This window comes from Suricata suricatta, chromosome 12 (genome assembly GCF_006229205.1).
Source record: "Suricata suricatta isolate VVHF042 chromosome 12, meerkat_22Aug2017_6uvM2_HiC, whole genome shotgun sequence".
In the NCBI taxonomy this organism is placed as follows: domain Eukaryota; kingdom Metazoa; phylum Chordata; class Mammalia; order Carnivora; family Herpestidae; genus Suricata; species Suricata suricatta.
In genome coordinates, this window is record NC_043711.1 from 17360454 (window position 1) to 17377386 (window position 16933).

Genomic DNA, 16933 nt, shown 5'->3' on the forward strand with positions numbered 1-16933 from the left:
CCATGCACTGTCCCAGACCCAGCGCCTTCCGGTTAAGCACCCCTCCCGGCTTCCGGACCCTCCCCCGGCAAGACAGGCCCTAGTACCTGGCGCCCCGCCGCGAGGGCCGCAACCCCAACCCAGCGCCCGCCACTCAGTAGACCTCTGATCCTTTAATGCCCGCCCCCAGCGTTACTTCCGGCAGCGGGAGCACAGCTTCCGGACCAGGAGCCAATCAGCGGGCCCGCGCTGAGGTATAGGCACAGAGGGTGGGTAAAGGCGCCCCGCTTCCGGTGGCAGGGTCTGGGGAAGGGGCGGCAGGCGCCATGTCCGGCCGCGAAGGTGAGTGTGCTGCGGCGGTGGGGTGGAGAGGGACAGGACTCGGCGGGGCCTGAAGTGAGCATGCTTGTGTTGCACACAGGTGGCAAGAAGAAACCCCTGAAGCAGCCCAAGAAGCAGGCCAAGGAGATGGACGAGGTGAGGGCGAGCGCGGAGGCGTGGGCGGGTGCGGAGGGACTGGGAAATCCGCTTCGAGTGAACCCCGTCTGCCTCTCCTTAGGAAGATAAGGCATTCAAGCAGAAACAGAAAGAGGAGCAGAAGAAACTCGAGGAGCTAAAAGCGAAGGCGGCGGGGAAGGGCCCCCTGGGTAAGTGAGGGCCAAATAGAGTTCAAGCCGGGCAAATATTCTGAGCATCAGTCTGGTCTACTTCCTGTCTTGTTAGTGAGGTCTTGGTTCTACTTGTCAGTTAGGGCGGACGACCCTCACCTAGTTTGGATTCGCAGCAGCGGGAAGGGGCGGGAGCCAGACAGTCTCTGGAAATAAAATCTCTTTTCTCCCGGGCAGTCTGGTCTTCTTTTCTTTAGGGAAAGAGCAGAAATGGAAACACAGAAATTCATACATCTTAGACACAAATTCGTAAGAGTTGAGTTTCCAAATAGTCTCCACTATTTCTTGCCCCAAATTCGTATTTCACTGCTGCCTGTTGCTTAGAACATTTCTTGATTTGCCGCTTATATTGTTATTTCTAGTAAATACATTTGCATACTGAGTCTTGACTTCTGAATGAACCTAGACTAAAAGACAAAAGTCCAGGCTCCTTAATGTGTTATTGCGCTATATGATCTTTTGACCTAATCTCCCACCACTCTACTGATTTTTATGTAGGAAGAATTGGTTAACGTATCAAATATTTCTCAAGCCCAACAGCCTGAACTTTTTTTGTGCTTCTTAAGTGCTGTTTACATTCATCATGCTAGTGAATAATTTCTTCTGTAGTTATCTGTGCCCTATATGAGCTGCACTAGGGATGATTGGAGGCCGGGATGGTGGGAGTGTCATCCAGGGCTTTCCAAGACTGCTATCCCAGTGGGTTTTATTTGATTCACAGTGCTGAGATTCTAGTTATTGAGATTCCCTTTTGTAGTGTAAGGTGTTTTGTATCTTCCTTTAATCTGTGAAGGTTAACCAGCTGTTTCTTAAGCTATTTACTGTGGGCTAACTATACAGTCAAATGTAAATTGAGTAAAATAAGACAGTAAAGCAGACCCCAGGATCATAATATAGTGGTGTACTGTGATGTGGCAGCTGAGTATGTAGACTTGGATGTCAGACTACCCAGGGTGGAATCTTGGCTTCCTCACAGACAAGTTTATAACTTTGAACAGCACTTTTCACTAAGATTTCACTATCTGTAAAATAGGTTGATGGGGGATGAGGATTAAATGAGCTAGTGTTTGAAATACTTAACAGTGTAGATCCAGGCCAGGGCACAGCCGTTATTTGTGTCCCTGCCTCATCCTCATTCAAATATCACCCAGAATAAGACTATTGGGAAAGTCCTATACATGCTTGTGTCAAAAAGCATGCCCAGCACAAGAGTTGAGCCTTTCCATATAAGGCCCCTGGCACTTCTGTCATAAGGACTTTATTTTTCTTTAGCTGAGACTTTTTTTTTCCCTTTTGCAGCCACAGGTGGAATTAAGAAATCTGGCAAAAAGTAAGCTGTTACTTGTGCCCGAGGCAATGGTGATCTTTAATTCCATTCCTGTTTAAACCTCTGGATTCCCTGCCACAGCATCTGTTGCCACCTATAGCTAGAATGAAGTGTTGTCTTAGATCCCGTTGTACATTTAAGAATAAGGTTTTGTAAAAAAATAATAAAATCAGTCAATTATACAGTGGCTCATGTTCTCTTATCATTCACTCATTTCTACCTTTGTTGTGAGGTCAGAGTAAACTTAGCTCAAAATCCTGCCAGTGTGTGCTCTTCAGCCTTTGTTCTGTCCTGAACTCTGTTCCACCTGGAATTAAACCAACTCATTTGAAATGGTTGTTTTTGTATAGTTGTATACCCGATGTAAAACAATACATGAGGCTAATGGGAGAATTTGTGCTTTGGGGGAAGAAAAAACATCTTTCTCTGTTATGACCTCCATGTTGCCATTTGTTGTAATGGGATTGTTCGTCTTTTGTGTGAGGAGTCTGCTGAGTACAGGCTGCACATACACCTAAGAGTGATTTCTGTTGTCAAGGAATTTCTCTGTTGTGGAGGAGGGCAACATTAATACGTACAATACACATTATAAAATGGGAACGGAGACTTTCCTGAAAGTTTTTACGAACCAAGCCTTATTCTGAAACCGCCAGGTCTGGATTTACCCCTTGGGCTTCACAAAGGTCTTTGCTAGGTTTTTGTGTCATATATGCCACATTCAACCCATCAGCAAAATTAAATCTGGCCCCCTGTAGTATCACTCTCCCATTCTGACCTAAAATCCCTCACCTGGATTATTGCAATCACATCCATTGTCTTCCTGCCCTTACCCTTGCTCCCCTACAGTTTAACCTTCACTCAGAACAGAATGTTTGTTAAACCATAGAGTCATAGTTTTCTTTCTCCTTGCCTCAGAATACTTCAGTGGCTTCTTTTTTTTTTTTTAATTTTTTTTAATGTTTTATTTATTTTTGATAGAGAGAGAGACAAAGCATGAAAGGGGGAGGGGCAGAGAGAGAAGGAGACACAGAACCGGAAGCAGGCTCCAGGCTCTGAGCTAGCTGTCAGCACAGAGCCCGACGCGGGGCTCGAACCCACAAACGTGAGATCTGACCTGAGCCGTAGCCGGAGGCTCAACCGACTGAGCCACCCAGGCGCCCCTTCAGTGGCTTCTTAAGGCAAAAGCTAGAGTCCCTACAATGACCAGTCAGTCCCTAAGGGATCTGGATGCCACTCCCTATCCTCTGATACTCACCATTCATTCCCTATCCATCCTCCAACACAGTGGTCTACATTGCAAGCAAGCTGCCTCACCATTGTCACCAACTCTTGCCTCTGCCTCTTGCTCATCCCTATCACTACGTAAAGTAGTAGTCGCAACTGTTACTATTTAATTTTTTCTCCTAATATTTGTTGATTATCACCCTTGACTCCAAGAGAAGAAACTGGAGGAGACAGAGGCCATAATGTATACTAAATGCATATATATATTGCATTCCAATATATATATTGGAACAATTCAGAGGCACAAGTCTTTGGATTTCCCCTCTAGGCCCTTGATACCATTGGAAATTATGCTAATAATGCTAAGCTTTCTCTGATCGTTTGTTTTCAAAAGGGGCTCTGGAACTAGTCAGATTTTGCTAAGTCAGAACTGGGAAAAGTTTTTATAGACTGAAGCCTATTATGACTGAAAGGTACCTGATTTAACAGAAGAGGATAAAGGGCTGGCCTACTTTATCCTCTCCTGGAAAGTTGCACAGCCCACACACCTTTGGACTACCTTTGGACTTCAGGCATTCCGTGTGGGGCTGAGAACAACCCCCCTGCTTTTTTTAATGGTTTTTTTGTTGTTGTTGTTGTTTATTTTTGAGAGAGAAAGAGACAGCACAAGTAGGGGAGGGTCAGAGAGAGAGGGAGATAACAGAATCTGAAGCAGGCTCCAAGCTCTGAGCTAGCTGTCAGCACAGAACCGTGAGATCATGACCTGAGCCAAAGCCAGACACTTAACCAACTGAGCCACCCAGGCGCCCCTGAGAACAACCCTTCTGAGCCAGTGCCAGCACACTGCCCCTGACAGCTACTACTGTTATTTGGTGGAACTTAATCCTTTCTGACAAATGAAGTACAATCCTATCTCGTTATGAGACCACAGACCTGCAGCAATGAAGACTTAAGCCTTCAACATTTGGGCAGCTATCTGAGGGAACCTACTAGTTGTCTCAAAAACTAAACTCAGGTATTCAAGACCTTCCAAATCCTGACAACTATATCCCTTTCATTTACGGTTTTCATAAACATTCATAGGACACTTACAAGCTAAGTTTGGCACTAACTGTCCAAGGAACACCCTGTTCCTTCTAACTGTCCTGCACACCATGGCTGCCCAATAAAATCCTGTGCGAATCCTGCTCCTTTTTGAAGCCTTACCTTCTCTCTTTGCCACAACTCCTACCTGGCATTTGTGTGGCCTCCATGTCGGTGTTGCATTCTTGTCTAAGTAGTCTTGTACGCCAGCCTCCTTGCTAACTCAATAACTCCTACCCAACCTGCAGGACAACCCAGGTGCCATTTCCAATGGGCCTTTCTTGACTTCCTGAGCCTCAATCATTTTTGACATGTCCTTGGGACAAAAACACTCAGCCACTCTCAGAGAAATGAACGAATGTTAACAGCCTGAGAGTTCCCACATTCTCCCAACGCGCACATCGTTCTCAGGATCACCCCTTTTTCTTACACCCTTCCCCAGACCTACCTCAAACGCACATTCAAAACATTTACTGTTCTCTAAGATGCCTGCTCACCAAAGGTGTATTCATACTCTTCACCCAACCCCGCTCTCCCAGACTCCTTTCTCCTCGAGAGAGCCTCTGGGTATGTGAGAGGCGAGTCCATCGGGAGGAAACCGGCGACGTCGCAGAGACCAAACCCCTGAATGCTGCGGGTCTCGATTCACAGGTGTACGTGTGAATGTCACGGCGAACTCCCGCACGGCTGTATACGGGATGCCAGAGAGGCGGCGCAGAGGCACTCGCGCTGTGAGGTTGGTGAGCCTCGGCCCCGCTCCTTAGTAACGCGGGTAGCGGTGCACAGAGCCCACGACGGACATCTGGCCGCGGGTATTTGAGCGCGGGGCAGAACCCGGCAGGGAGGGCGGGGACACAGAGAAAGGCCGGCACTCAGCAGAGCACTGAGACGCGTTCGGCTTAGGTCATTCTTCCGCGCCGGCCAGCTGGCAGCCGATTGGCCCGTGGGCTCGGGGGCGTGGCCCTAGCGGCTGAGGTGTGCGAGGGCGCGCGGGCCGTTGGTCCAGCCCTCCCGCCTCGCGGCGACCAGGTCTTCCTCCGTGCCCTGGGACACTGACCCCCGGAGGCATGGCTGGAGTCCCCGCGCCGGGCAGCAGGAGGCGGAGCGGGTTCCCGGCGCCTAGCTCTGGCCCGCCGCCCAGCATCGGGCACCCTCCGAGCAAGCGAGCCCGGGGCTTCCCTGCGGCCGTCGCACCGGACCCCGAAGACCCGTTCAGCGCGCACGGAGATTTCACCGCCGACGACCTGGAGGAACTCGACACTCTCGCGTCGCAGGCCCTGAGCCAGTGCCCGGCCGCTCCTCGGGACGTGTCCAGTGAGTGCGCCTCGGGGTCTTTTCCCCGGAGGGTGGTGCAGACCTCGCCAGACCTACTTGATGGCTGTGGCTTCGGAACCCCACGGCGACCGCTGCCCTGGTGTCTTGCACCCACACTGCTCTTCTCGAAATATAGGAACGGCTTCATTTAGGCAGCGGTTGTGGCCCAGAAGGTCCTTTGAGTAGAGGAGAACTGTTATCAAGAATGTCAAACAGCTGATTTGAAATACAGAAAGCTCAGTTAACATTTTCCTGTAGTTAAAGTTTGGGCCAGGAAGTTCTTGGTTCCAGGCAAAGATCTTTGGAACACAACTACCACCATCATCAGAACCATCACTACCTATGCATGGGGACCCATTCTTGTGACAGGTTTGAAAGGCTTTACATCTAACAAAGATTACTGTCCTCCTTGGGCCACATGAACATAAGGGCCTAGTTGAGGCAGGAGATGAAAGAGGTTTATCCTTTATACAACTAGTGAATTGTACTAGGTGTCCAAAACCTTAGGAACCTGCAGCACACTTAGCAATGAACAAAAGACGAAAACTCATTTCTTCGGGAGCTTACTTTCTACCTGGTGAATGAGTGAAATCTTGTGGGACTCACAGAAAGATTGTTTAGGGGGCACATTCATCTTCTGGAAACCCAGTCATTCTCCAGTATTGCCAGCATGGTGCCTGGCAAAGCATTCAGAAGACGTTCATTAATGACCAAATATTCTGTACAACTATGACTAGTACCACTTCTCCTTCAGGTGACACAAAACGGCAGTTCCCCTTCCTTGACCATACATCTGATTCCTTTCCAGGTCCTGTAACTATATCTTCTTAATCCATCTCTGGAACCCATCCTCTTTCCATTATCTCTACCATTCTAATCATTCTATCCTCTGGATGATAATCTGCTACATGGTCTCCCCGTTTCTCTTCTTGAGTCCTCAAGTCAGACTTTACACCACAGCTAGAGTGATCTTTTCACAACTCAAACGTGGCTTTGTTTAGCACAGATACAAGTGAACATCCCTACTGAAAACCTTTTCATAACTTTCCACTGCCTCCAGTATAAAGATCAAAGTCCATATCCTGTCCTACAAGGCCCAGCATGGTCTGGCCCTTTCCCACTCTCTGGGTTCGAGCCATATAACCTGCCATAATTTCTTGAGTTCTCCCAGTTTCCTCACAATACAAAAATTGCACATTGTTCTTTCTCATACACTAAGTATCCTTTCCATGCATTCCCCATCCCCACGCATCTGCTTCATCCCTGCTTGTTCTTCAGCTCTCACCTTGGTCATCACTTCCTGGGGAAGCCTTCCAATCATTCCAGTTGGATCTGTATACTTGGCTTTCCTATCCTTGTTCTCTTGTGTAGCTCTTATCAGAGTTGTAATTTTAATTATCTGTCTGATTATTTTAGAATGTCCTATAAGCTCCATGAGTGTAAGGACTGTATCCATTTTGCTCACCATTGTACCTTTAGAGACTAGATTGTGCCTTGTGCTTGCTCAGTAGGTATAGATACAGGTGCTCAGTAAATAGTGTCAAATAACAGATCACCAAGTTCTGACCAGTGCGGTCCCCACAGCACCTTTTCAGCCTTTAGATGATACTTTTCAAATTGAGGGGTGGGGAGTTGGGGGGTGGTGGCGGCAGGATCTGTTATTTCATAAGGATTTCATTTCATAGTCTGTTTATGAGTTTGAATCATGTTCTTATGTTGGAAAATACCTACGTTACTTACTAGATCTTTCTCTAATTTGCTTTCAAGAGTGATTGTTTTCAGCATTGACTGGCAAAAGTGGGAAAATGTTGGATCCTGAAAAGTATATGGGAACTGTTTTTTTACAGATATTCATAAGGTCCCCAGATTAGATGGGATGTCAAAGACTCCTGCAGGAAAAAACAGAGAATATGTTCCAGTTAAAGATAATTTTGAATTAGAGGTACTTCAGGCACAATACAAAGAACTTAAAGAAAAGGTAAGTGACCTGTGGTTTTTATAGCTAATTTATGCACTTATGCATGTGTTATAAAGCATTGTAGAATAAAATATATAAACGTTTTTTTTAATGTTTATCCATTTTTGAGAGAGAGAGAGAGAGAGCGAGCAGAGGAGGCTCAGAGAGAGAGGGAGACACAGAATCTAAAGCAGGCTCCAGGCTCTGAACTTTCAGCACAGACTGCAACACGGGGCTTGAACCCACAAACTGAGATCATGACCTGAGCTGATGTCAGATGCTTAACCAACTGAACCACCCAGGTACCTCTAAAATACATAAAAGTTTTAAAACAAGAGTCCAGGGGCCCCTAGGTGGCTCAAGTCAGTTAAGTGACTGACTCTTGTTTTTAGCTCAGGTCATGATCTCATGGTTCATAGGCTCAAGCCCTGCATCAGGCTCTGCGCATGAACAGGGAGGAGCCTGCTTGGGGTTCTTGCTCTCCATCCCTTCCTGCCCCTCCCCCACTTGCTCTCCCTCTCTCAAATAAACTAAAAAATAAAATAAAAATAAAATAAAACAAGAGTCCAGATTTGTCCAAAGTCCAGATTATTTAATACTCACTAGAACCTACAGAATCTGCATGTGTGAATGACAGTGTCTCCTAAAGCTTTCTGAATGTCACCTGTCCTGTGAACGGGCCTCGCTGACCATGATGATTAACTAGTTGGTATGGATATATTTTGACGCTTCATTGGTCTGTAGAACATGGTGTACATGTGCTTCTCCATCTCCCCAGCTATGTTGAAACAAGTACATATATAACTTTCTTATATGAAATGAGAGAAGGCTGGGGAAAGAAAGCCAGAAAATTTAAACTAAAAGAAACCAAATCCTAGTTCCTAATAATTAGGCAAGAAAGGAAACTACATCATATCCAAAAAGAGATTCAAAACTTTCTGTCATAGCACTGAGACAAATTTATAGCATATATCTTTTTTTGAGAGACAGAGACAGTGCAAGCAGGGGAGGATCAGAGAGAGAGGGAGATACAGAATCTGAAGACAGGCTTCAGGCTCTGAGCTAGCTGTCAGCACAGATCCTGACGTGGGGCTTAAACCCACGAACCGTGAGATCATGACCTGAGCTGAAGCCGGACGCTTAACCGACTGAGCCACCCAGGCGCCCCTAGCATAGATCTTATATAAGGAACACAACATCATAATGGCTACTGTATTCATTAGCAGTTTTGCAAAAAAGCAGACATCCTTTACGTGACCATCTGTAAGTCCCTAAGAAAACTAGGAACAAAGTATGAAATTTGAGATCTCTGAAGTGTGTGGTCCAGATTGTTTAATGCTCACTAGAACCTACAAAATCTGCATGTGTGTCCTAAAGCTTTCTGAAGGTCACCTGTCCTGTGAACGGGCCTCGCTGACCATGATGATTAACTAGTTGGTATGGATGTATTTTGAGGGCTCATCATTGGTCTGTAGAACGTGGTGTACGTGTGCTTTCTCCATCTCCCCAGCTATGTTGAAAACAAGTACATATATAACTTTCTTACAAGCTTTTCACAGATTGATTTGGGATTTACAGATGAAAGCAATGGAAGAAGAAGTTCTCATTAAAAATGGAGAAATAAAAATTTTGCGGGACTCACTGCATCAGACAGAATCCATTCTAGAGGAACAGAGAAGATCACATTTCCTCCTTGAACAAGAGAAAACTCAAGCACTCAGTGACAAAGAAAAGGAATTTTCCAAAAAGGTGACCCAGAGCTGCTTTTTTCCCTTTTTCCTTTTTTTTTTTGTTTCCTTCTTCTTTTGGACACAAGCTTTGCCTGCTCACTGAGTTCTTTTAGAAGCAATAATGACCAAAGAGCCTGTAAATCTTCTGGGAAGATTTTGACAGGCTTTTTGTCTTAAATAATTTCTGCTATCAGTTAATTGCATATACTTTTTTTCCAGGCTCTGCATGTGGTTTGTAAAAGGACTTAGTTGAAACTGCTTTGCTGTGGTAGTTGTGGTAGTTGGTTTTGACAGGAATAAATCAATAGCTTAGACTTTTCAGAAACAGACATAAGTAACAACTTTTTGGGGGCGCCTGGGTGGCTCAGTCGGTTAAGCCTCCGGCTTCAGCTCGGGTCAGATCTCACGTTCGTGGGTTCGAGCCCCACATCAGGCTCTGTGCTGACAGCTAGCTCAAAGCCTGGAGCCTGCTTCCGATTCTGTGTCTCCCTCTCTCTCTGACCCTCCCCCTTTCATGCTCTGTCTCTCTCTGTATTAAAAATAAATTTAAAACATTAAAAAAAATTTTTTTTTAAATAAAAAAAGTAAGAACTTTTTGGCAGATCAGAAACTCAGTTGACCTAGCTTAGGCCAAAAGGAAATGTATTAATTTCCATAACTAAGTCTGGGAAAAAACAGGTGTGCTGGGGCCTTGAATGACTTGAGCTTTGCCAGGATTCATCTTTACTACTAGTCTGTAGACAGGCTCCATCCTTATGGTAAAGGATGTGTTCTCCAGAAGCTCCTGGGCTCATATTTCATAGCTCCAGAGCAGACTGAAAACTTGGGCTCCTTCATTGGTCTAACCTGGGTCAGGTGCCTGTCCCTGACCCGTCACTGTAACCACAGAGATGACAGCTCTCATTGAAGTCACACAGAGGTAGGGAAATGATTGTTCCTCAGGGGAGGGAGTTGCTGTTGTGGGAAGGAATTAGTAGGTGTCCATACATACCACCACTTTCCTTCAGCATTTGCCAAGGCTTCAGTCTCAAGGAATGAGTCTTATTCTGCCATTCATTCAGCAAATTAGCAAACTTTAAAGAAGCAGTAACCTGTGGCCAGCACTAACAGTAGTAGCTGTCCTTCCCTGTCATGATGAAGAGCAAGGGAGTTGTAATCAGACAAACTAGAGTTTGAATCCGGGCTTTATCACATATGAATGGAGCCCTCAGGGTCATGACTTCAGCTCTGTGATTCATTTCCATTATCTGTCCCAGGAAATAACTAGAAGGGTTGCTGTAAGTCTTAAACAGCCCCACACTTGCTGGGCCCAGTGCCGTGACTGGTGCTGTGCCCGGTGCAGAGTGTGCTCAGGGGTAACAGCAGTTACTGCCGGCCGTGGCCAGAGCAGGCCTCCCTGTGCTGCGTGGGGTTTTGGTAAAATTTCAAGAAGACCTGGAATCGCGCACCACTACATCCATTAAAAGCCGACATGTTACTGTGCAGTAAGGCACCTTACCAAGCTCTAGGCTGGGTTTTTCACGTTCATCTGTCCTATTTAATCCCCCCAACCACGAAGACAGGGGTTTGTGTTACAGATAAGCCAAAGTTTAGAGAGGCTGAGTAAATGGTATCTGAACCTTCACAAACTACCTTGCAATAGTTCAGGTCAAAATGTCTTCCTAGAAAACCATGCTGTCTTGAGGAAGAAGGGGAAAACTTGATATCATAGGGCATCTTTGTCACAGCGGACTTTCATACTTACTTCTCGTTTTGTTTTCCTTTACGAGCTTGAGACGTTGAAGCCCAGAGATATTTTTGCATGTGTGACGGGTCACCATAAGTATGTTGCCTTTGCCTTCCAGCTCCAGTCATTGCAGTCTGAACTCCAATTTAAAGATGCAGAGATGAATGAATTAAGGACAAAGCTTCAAAGCAGTGAACGAGCAAATAAGTTGGCCGCCCCCTCCATTCTCCATGCCAGGTAAGGATGGTGCCGGAGGGAGAGTTGTTTTGCATGGTTTATTAGTTTATTGGCTAGTCTCAAATGAAGGCCATTTAAACTTTGCCATCTGGACGTAGATCCTCTTTCCTGAAGGCCTCGAAGGTAGTTTAGATGAGGCTTGAACGGCTGGGCGCATCACAGCACAAAGGCCTCACACTCTAGAAGAGCTTCCTCTCCACAGGACTTTATACTCAGGACTAAAAAAGGGCTGTGAAGATGCTCTCTGAACTTTTGGGCTGACCCAGTCTTCATATTTATGTAATTTGTTTCAAATAATCGATTTTGCCCCAAGTTTCAGTGTATTTCTTTCAGTCCCAACCACTTGGAATATTTTTTCTCATTTGCTGCCTTGGGCCTTTTGTCTACTAGCCCTGCCTTTGCTGTAGATGCGATTGGCTTGTTAATGGTCTTGTCCTGTCCCCTGCCTGCCAGAGGCATCTGGCACACCGTTGATAACCAGCCTTGAAATTTGAACAGTATGTGTCAGTGTCTTTTTCTGAATATTGAACATTCTGCTGCCTTCCTGATAATGGGCAGGGTGTGGAATTAAACTCTCCTTGCCTAGCCTAGTCCAGATAAGACAGGAGAGCACAGGGGTCCAGCGTCACCTCGTCTGTCACATCTCTGACAGACAGCCCTTGGCACTGTCTGACGCACTCTGGGGGTTAAGACTGCTCCCCTACCATAAAACCCTGGCGCCGAGGAACTGGCTGTTTTCAAGTTGCAAGACACAACATGCCTTTTAATGACCCTCTTTCTCCTGAAAATCTTTGAATTCAGCCCCTGGGAGCTATTAAATAAGAGGTTGCTCCACATTAAACAGAATTCAGTGGAATTGGAAGTTGTAATGGAATTATGGCCTATGTTTTTGGGTGATTAGAAGTGTACGGAAATGACAGCTTTTCAACCATTTGGGTCAAAATGCCTTGAATTTTGCACTGCTATCCTGACAAAGAATGACTAACATATAATAGATAAAACCTTTGGTCAAAGCACCCAGACTATTGGCCATGGGCCGGAGCAAGTTTAACATTTAAACATGAAAAGTTGCACATTTGTTAGAAGTTTTACAACCAAGTATGTTAAGTGGTTTTAGCAGAATCATTACTTTGCTTTCATAATTAACTTTTTCCAGTCCTAGGAAAAGCCCTTCTGTGGCTCTAAAGCCGGAAGCATGTTCTCCACAATTCGGAAAGCCATCATTCCCTACAAAGGAGTCTTTTAGTGCTAACATGTCCCTTCCCCACCTCTTCCAGACAGAACCAGGATGCAAGGCCCTGGTGGGCAGAGAGGGTAAGTCAGTCTGTCATCTTTTGCCGTGTAACTGATTATTCAACCTTGTGGCTTAAAACAATAAGTACTTCTCCTGGTTCTGACAGAGCGAAGAGGAGATGGTTTGTCTCTGTGGGGACAGGAATCACTGAAGGCTTGTCTGGGGCTGGAGGATCTATTCAAAGTGGCTCGCTTACATGATGGGCAACGGAGTTCTTCTCCACATGTGGGTCTCTCTCCAGAGCTACTTGGGTGACCTCATAACTGGTGGATGACCTCCTCCAGAGCTAACAAACCAGAGAGAGCTAAGTGGGAGCTATCCCTTTTATGGCCTAGCCTTAGAAGTTCCATAGCATCACTTTTGCCACATTCTGTTTGCTAGAAGCCACGTTCAAGGGGAAGGAAACTAGGCTGCACATTTTGAAGAGAAGTGTGTGTAGAATTTGCAGGCTTATTTTCATACCTCCTCAGTCACCATCCATTGAAGTGCCAGAAACACAGTGGGTCCAGACCGAGGGCATGCTACTGTTTTATAGAGGGAAACAGTCTAGAATGTGCTGTGTCCGTTTGTCATTCCAATACATCACCTCTCTCCCATCACCATCAACCCTTTCAAGTCAGTGGCCCTCATGCCACCTCTGAGAACCTCAGCCACTCACAGTTTGGGCATCTGGCAGCTACAGGAACAGTATAGGATAGTGTTATGAGCAGGCACTGGAGCCCACCAGGCTGCCAGGAGTCCCAGTGACACTGCTTGTTGGCTTATGTGATTGGAGCAAGCCCCTTAACCCCTGTGCCTCGGTTTCCCTAAATGTAAAATAGAGCTCATGATAACACCTCCTCAGGGTTGCTTTGAGGAACAACTGAGCTAACATGGGTAAAGCTCTTAGAACAGGGTCTGTCTGGCACATAATAAGTGGTTTTGGTTACTGCTTTTATGTTATTGCATCATCTTAAAGTGGGGCAAACAACTTTCTTTTCCTTTCCTTTCCTCGTATGAGTTCCTATTCTTCACGAGGAAGGCAATGATGCAAGGGTTCTTGAGTTGCTCTGGTTCTTGTTTTGACCCAAGGTTGAGGAAGTAGAACAGTCTCTGTTGTGAACTCATTATGGGGTGCCTGGCTGACTCATCCATAGAGCATGGGACTCTCGATCTCAGAGTCATGTGTTCAAGCCCCATATTGGGAGTAGAGTTTACTTAAGAAAAAAAAAAAGAGTAAAACTCGTTATGTTCAAGAGTTTCAATATGCCTGTGTTTTTGTGCTCAAGTTTGATTTACATTTTATTTAATTGTAGAGAATAAGAGCCACAATCTGGGAGGTGACCCCATTAAGCAAGAAGACTCACAGAAAAGTCTTGTTGACAGCTTGATGCAGAGATCAGACACTCAAGGTACCAGAGCCCTGCGTCCTCTGCGGTGCTGCGGTAGCATTGCCTCTGAGAACCAGCACTCCAGGCAGTCCTTCAGAGGGTCCAGGGGAGTAACAATCTGTGACTTAAGCAGAAGACTATAAAATAGAAGGGACCAAGAGCACGTATGTCCCAGAGCCCTCAACACCCACAGGCATCCCCGTGGGGCTCAGTGGCAGTTTAGGGGACAGGTAGCATCCAAGGAATCCTCTTTTCCTTCTGAAGACACAGAAAAGGCCTCCCTTGTCAGAACCGTCTAGAATCACCTTGTCTTCTGCAGGTTCCATTTTGATAAACCTTCTCCTGAAGCAGCCTTTGATACCAGGGTCGTCCCTAGGTCTGTGCCACCTCGTGAGCAGTTGTTCTGAGGCCCCTGCCAGCACCCTACTGCAGCCACTGGCATACGGCAGGTAAGCCTCAGACTCCTAAAAAGCTCATTTAGGAAGGAGTTCCCAGGAAGCAGGTTCCTTTCTGGTCCTGGCCAGCCTGGGAGGTCTGTGTGCTGGGTAGGGAAACTAGAGAATTTGGTCGACAGGTTGTTTGGGGCCCTTGACCTTGTCTCCATCTCACACTTGTGTGTTTTCTTTTGTATTTGCTGCTAGTACCTTGACTGGGATTCCAAGCCTGAGGACCACAGGTTCTCGCGATGGGCCATTTCCCCACTTGGCCCTCAGAGAAGCTCAGAACCTGGCACTCACTGGATTGAACCTGGTTGCCAGGGACAAAGGCTCATGTGAGGGAGACCCCGCAGAGGGAGGCAGAAGGGCCTTCCCACTCTGCCAGCTCCCCGGGGCCGTGCATCTCCTCCCCCTGGTACAGTTCTTCATCGCCTTACACTGCCAGGCTCTGCAAAATCTGGTGGCAGTCAGGAGAAGTGGAGCGCCTGCAGACTCACCGACGAGCTCCTCCTGCATGAGCGCTGGGGGAGAGGCCAGCCTCGAGGACTCACTGTGCAACCTGGAAGGCTTCTCTGTGGCTTCACTTACTGTTCTTCAGCACCTGGTGTGCCACAGCGGGGCGGTCGTCCACCTATTATTGTCAGATGCAGGGGTGGATTCTGCCACTAGGGAAGGAAATCCGAGTCTGGTTCACAGACAAGATCACGAGGATGTGTCATCAGTCCCCAAGGGGCTTACCGAAGACCAAGGCCAGCATCCGCTACTGAAGATGCTTCTTCAACTGTTGACTTTCTCCTCTGGAGCAACAGGTCACCTTCAAGCCAGTGTCCTGAGCCAGTGTCTTAAGATTTTGGTGAAATTAGCAGAAAACACTTCCTTTGATTTCCTGCCCAGGTATAACATAGCATGGGAGTCATGATTCTTTGTGGGTCTTACCTGATCTCTTGAGGTCTGTCCTGTGGCCCTTGTACTTTGCCCACATCTTGTCTATATTGCTCAGTGCTAAGCCTTGGTTTTATGTTGTGAGGCCTTGTTCAGGGAGCTCTGAAGTGATGGAAAATGGGGCCAGGTATTAGGAGAACCAAGGAAATGGTTTACTTGGCTGAATTAGGCCTCTGTACAGCAGGTAAGCAAAAGACACATGTGATGAAAGCTTTTAAGACACTATGGAAAAGTGTCCTGCCCCTAGGACAGACAAAAACTGAACCAAGAGCCTTGAACCTAGGCCATGGATCAGGTGGGGATTTAAGTTTGGTGGGGTTCCCTAAGGAAACAGAGGGTGAGAGGGTGTGAGGTAGGTCTGGAGCCCATCACCTGACCTTGCTGGGAATGTCCCCATCCTCATTGTGCCCAACTCTGGCAGGAGTCATAGGTTACATAAGGTTTGTTGGAAGTGGTTGTATAGTGAACCTAGCTCATCAACACTATTGTCATAAATTCCTGACTTGGGATTTCAGAGCCTCAAGACTGGGAGGAACTCTAAACACCATCTAGCCCATCTCCTCCTCCATCCAAAAATCCTGTCTCTCCCCGCCCCCTGCTCCACCACCTCAGCACTCCACCAAGAGACCGGTTCTATTTGGAGTAACTCCACTGGCTGCACTTACCTTAAGCTTTTGTCTCTGAGCTTAGCATACTTGTTTCCCCAAAACACTTCTGGATCCTGGTTTCCTTCTGAAGATATTCCAGCCGGTATGATCCATCCTAAAGGTGGTCCTCAGAGCCGGACACAGTACTGCAGCGTACTGTGGGCCCCATAACAGGTACAGAACCGTCACCCGACGGGTCTGGCATGGACCCACCTCACAGCAGCTGGTTGCTTACTTCATATTTGTTAAATGAATTCCAGGAACCACTTTCTACCAGTTCTCTTGGTCGATACACCATCATTTCATTCCTGTTGAGCTTGTCCACAAGGACATGAAAAAACAGCTATTTAATGGACGCTTACCATAGGCCAGACAGATGCCTTCTGTTCACTGGCTCATGTGAGCCTCAGAGCCCTGCATCCCCACACCTAGCATGGAGCCTGGCTCACTGTAAGCACTCAGTATTTGCTGTATGAATAGAGAGAACATGCAGGCTGAGTTTCTAGCCAGTCTCCCTGATTTGCCCTTGGTCACAGTCTGGCACCACCTCCCACTCAGTGCTTCAGAATTCCTACGTCTTGCAGGATGAACCCCACTACCACACAGCTTCCTGCTCACCTTGGAGTGACAGCTAAGGACACGTGCCACCAAGGCTCTCTACAGGAGTGTGTGATACAACCCAAGTAGCCAGGCAAGCAGCAGTCTCATAAAGGGTAACTTTGCCCACCCAGGCTTGAGGAAAAATCATCCCTTCAGACCCATGTCTTCCTACCATATCTGGTGTAGCCATGGTCCTGGGTCATTTCCAGGGTACTGGAAGGCAGGGGCTTTTGAGCAAAGAGGTCTCATCCCCAGCTTCAAACAAAACAGGACTATTCTCTATTGTGTGTTTGGGGATGCTGGAAAAAACATTTTTTAAGGCTCTGATCCTATCTAAAAATAATTTAGAAACTACTGTGTCATACATAAAGATGGATTTTTCTTCCAGATAGTTTCAG

General features: G+C 46.7%; 2 protein-coding genes and 1 long non-coding RNA gene across 7 annotated transcripts in view; 2 read left to right on the forward strand and 1 right to left on the reverse strand.

The window, feature by feature from the left end:
• CCDC51 (coiled-coil domain containing 51) overlaps positions 1-11464 on the reverse strand; it is a 19973-nt gene extending 8509 nt beyond the window's left edge. Inside the window, exons 1-5 of one of the 5 annotated variants that reach the window (XM_029919136.1) lie at positions 11027-11464; positions 10274-10408; positions 7336-7484; positions 4730-5771; positions 747-838 (exon numbers count right to left, since the gene is read on the reverse strand). The gene's annotated coding sequence lies outside the window, so the exon portion shown is untranslated. Of the gene's footprint in view, positions 1-86; positions 187-746; positions 839-4729; positions 5772-7335; positions 7485-10273; positions 10409-11026 lie in introns of those variants that run through there. The other 4 variants (XM_029919133.1, XM_029919141.1, XM_029919139.1 and 1 more) reach the window with 4 other exon arrangements.
• On the forward strand, positions 212-2161 carry LOC115275397. Its single transcript, XR_003901548.1, has 4 exons — positions 212-321; positions 401-456; positions 539-626; positions 1947-2161. It is a non-coding gene; the product is annotated as an uncharacterized LOC115275397 (long non-coding RNA).
• The window catches only part of ATRIP (ATR interacting protein), a 12829-nt gene continuing 839 nt past the window's right edge, over positions 4944-16933 (forward strand). Inside the window, exons 1-8 of the mRNA XM_029917871.1 lie at positions 4944-5595; positions 7443-7573; positions 9131-9301; positions 11127-11245; positions 12402-12559; positions 13835-13930; positions 14229-14358; positions 14551-15258. Coding sequence (XP_029773731.1) covers positions 5349-5595; positions 7443-7573; positions 9131-9301; positions 11127-11245; positions 12402-12559; positions 13835-13930; positions 14229-14358; positions 14551-15258 — 1760 coding nt within the window. The 5' untranslated portion in view covers positions 4944-5348. The remainder of the gene's footprint in view (positions 5596-7442; positions 7574-9130; positions 9302-11126; positions 11246-12401; positions 12560-13834; positions 13931-14228; positions 14359-14550; positions 15259-16933) is intronic.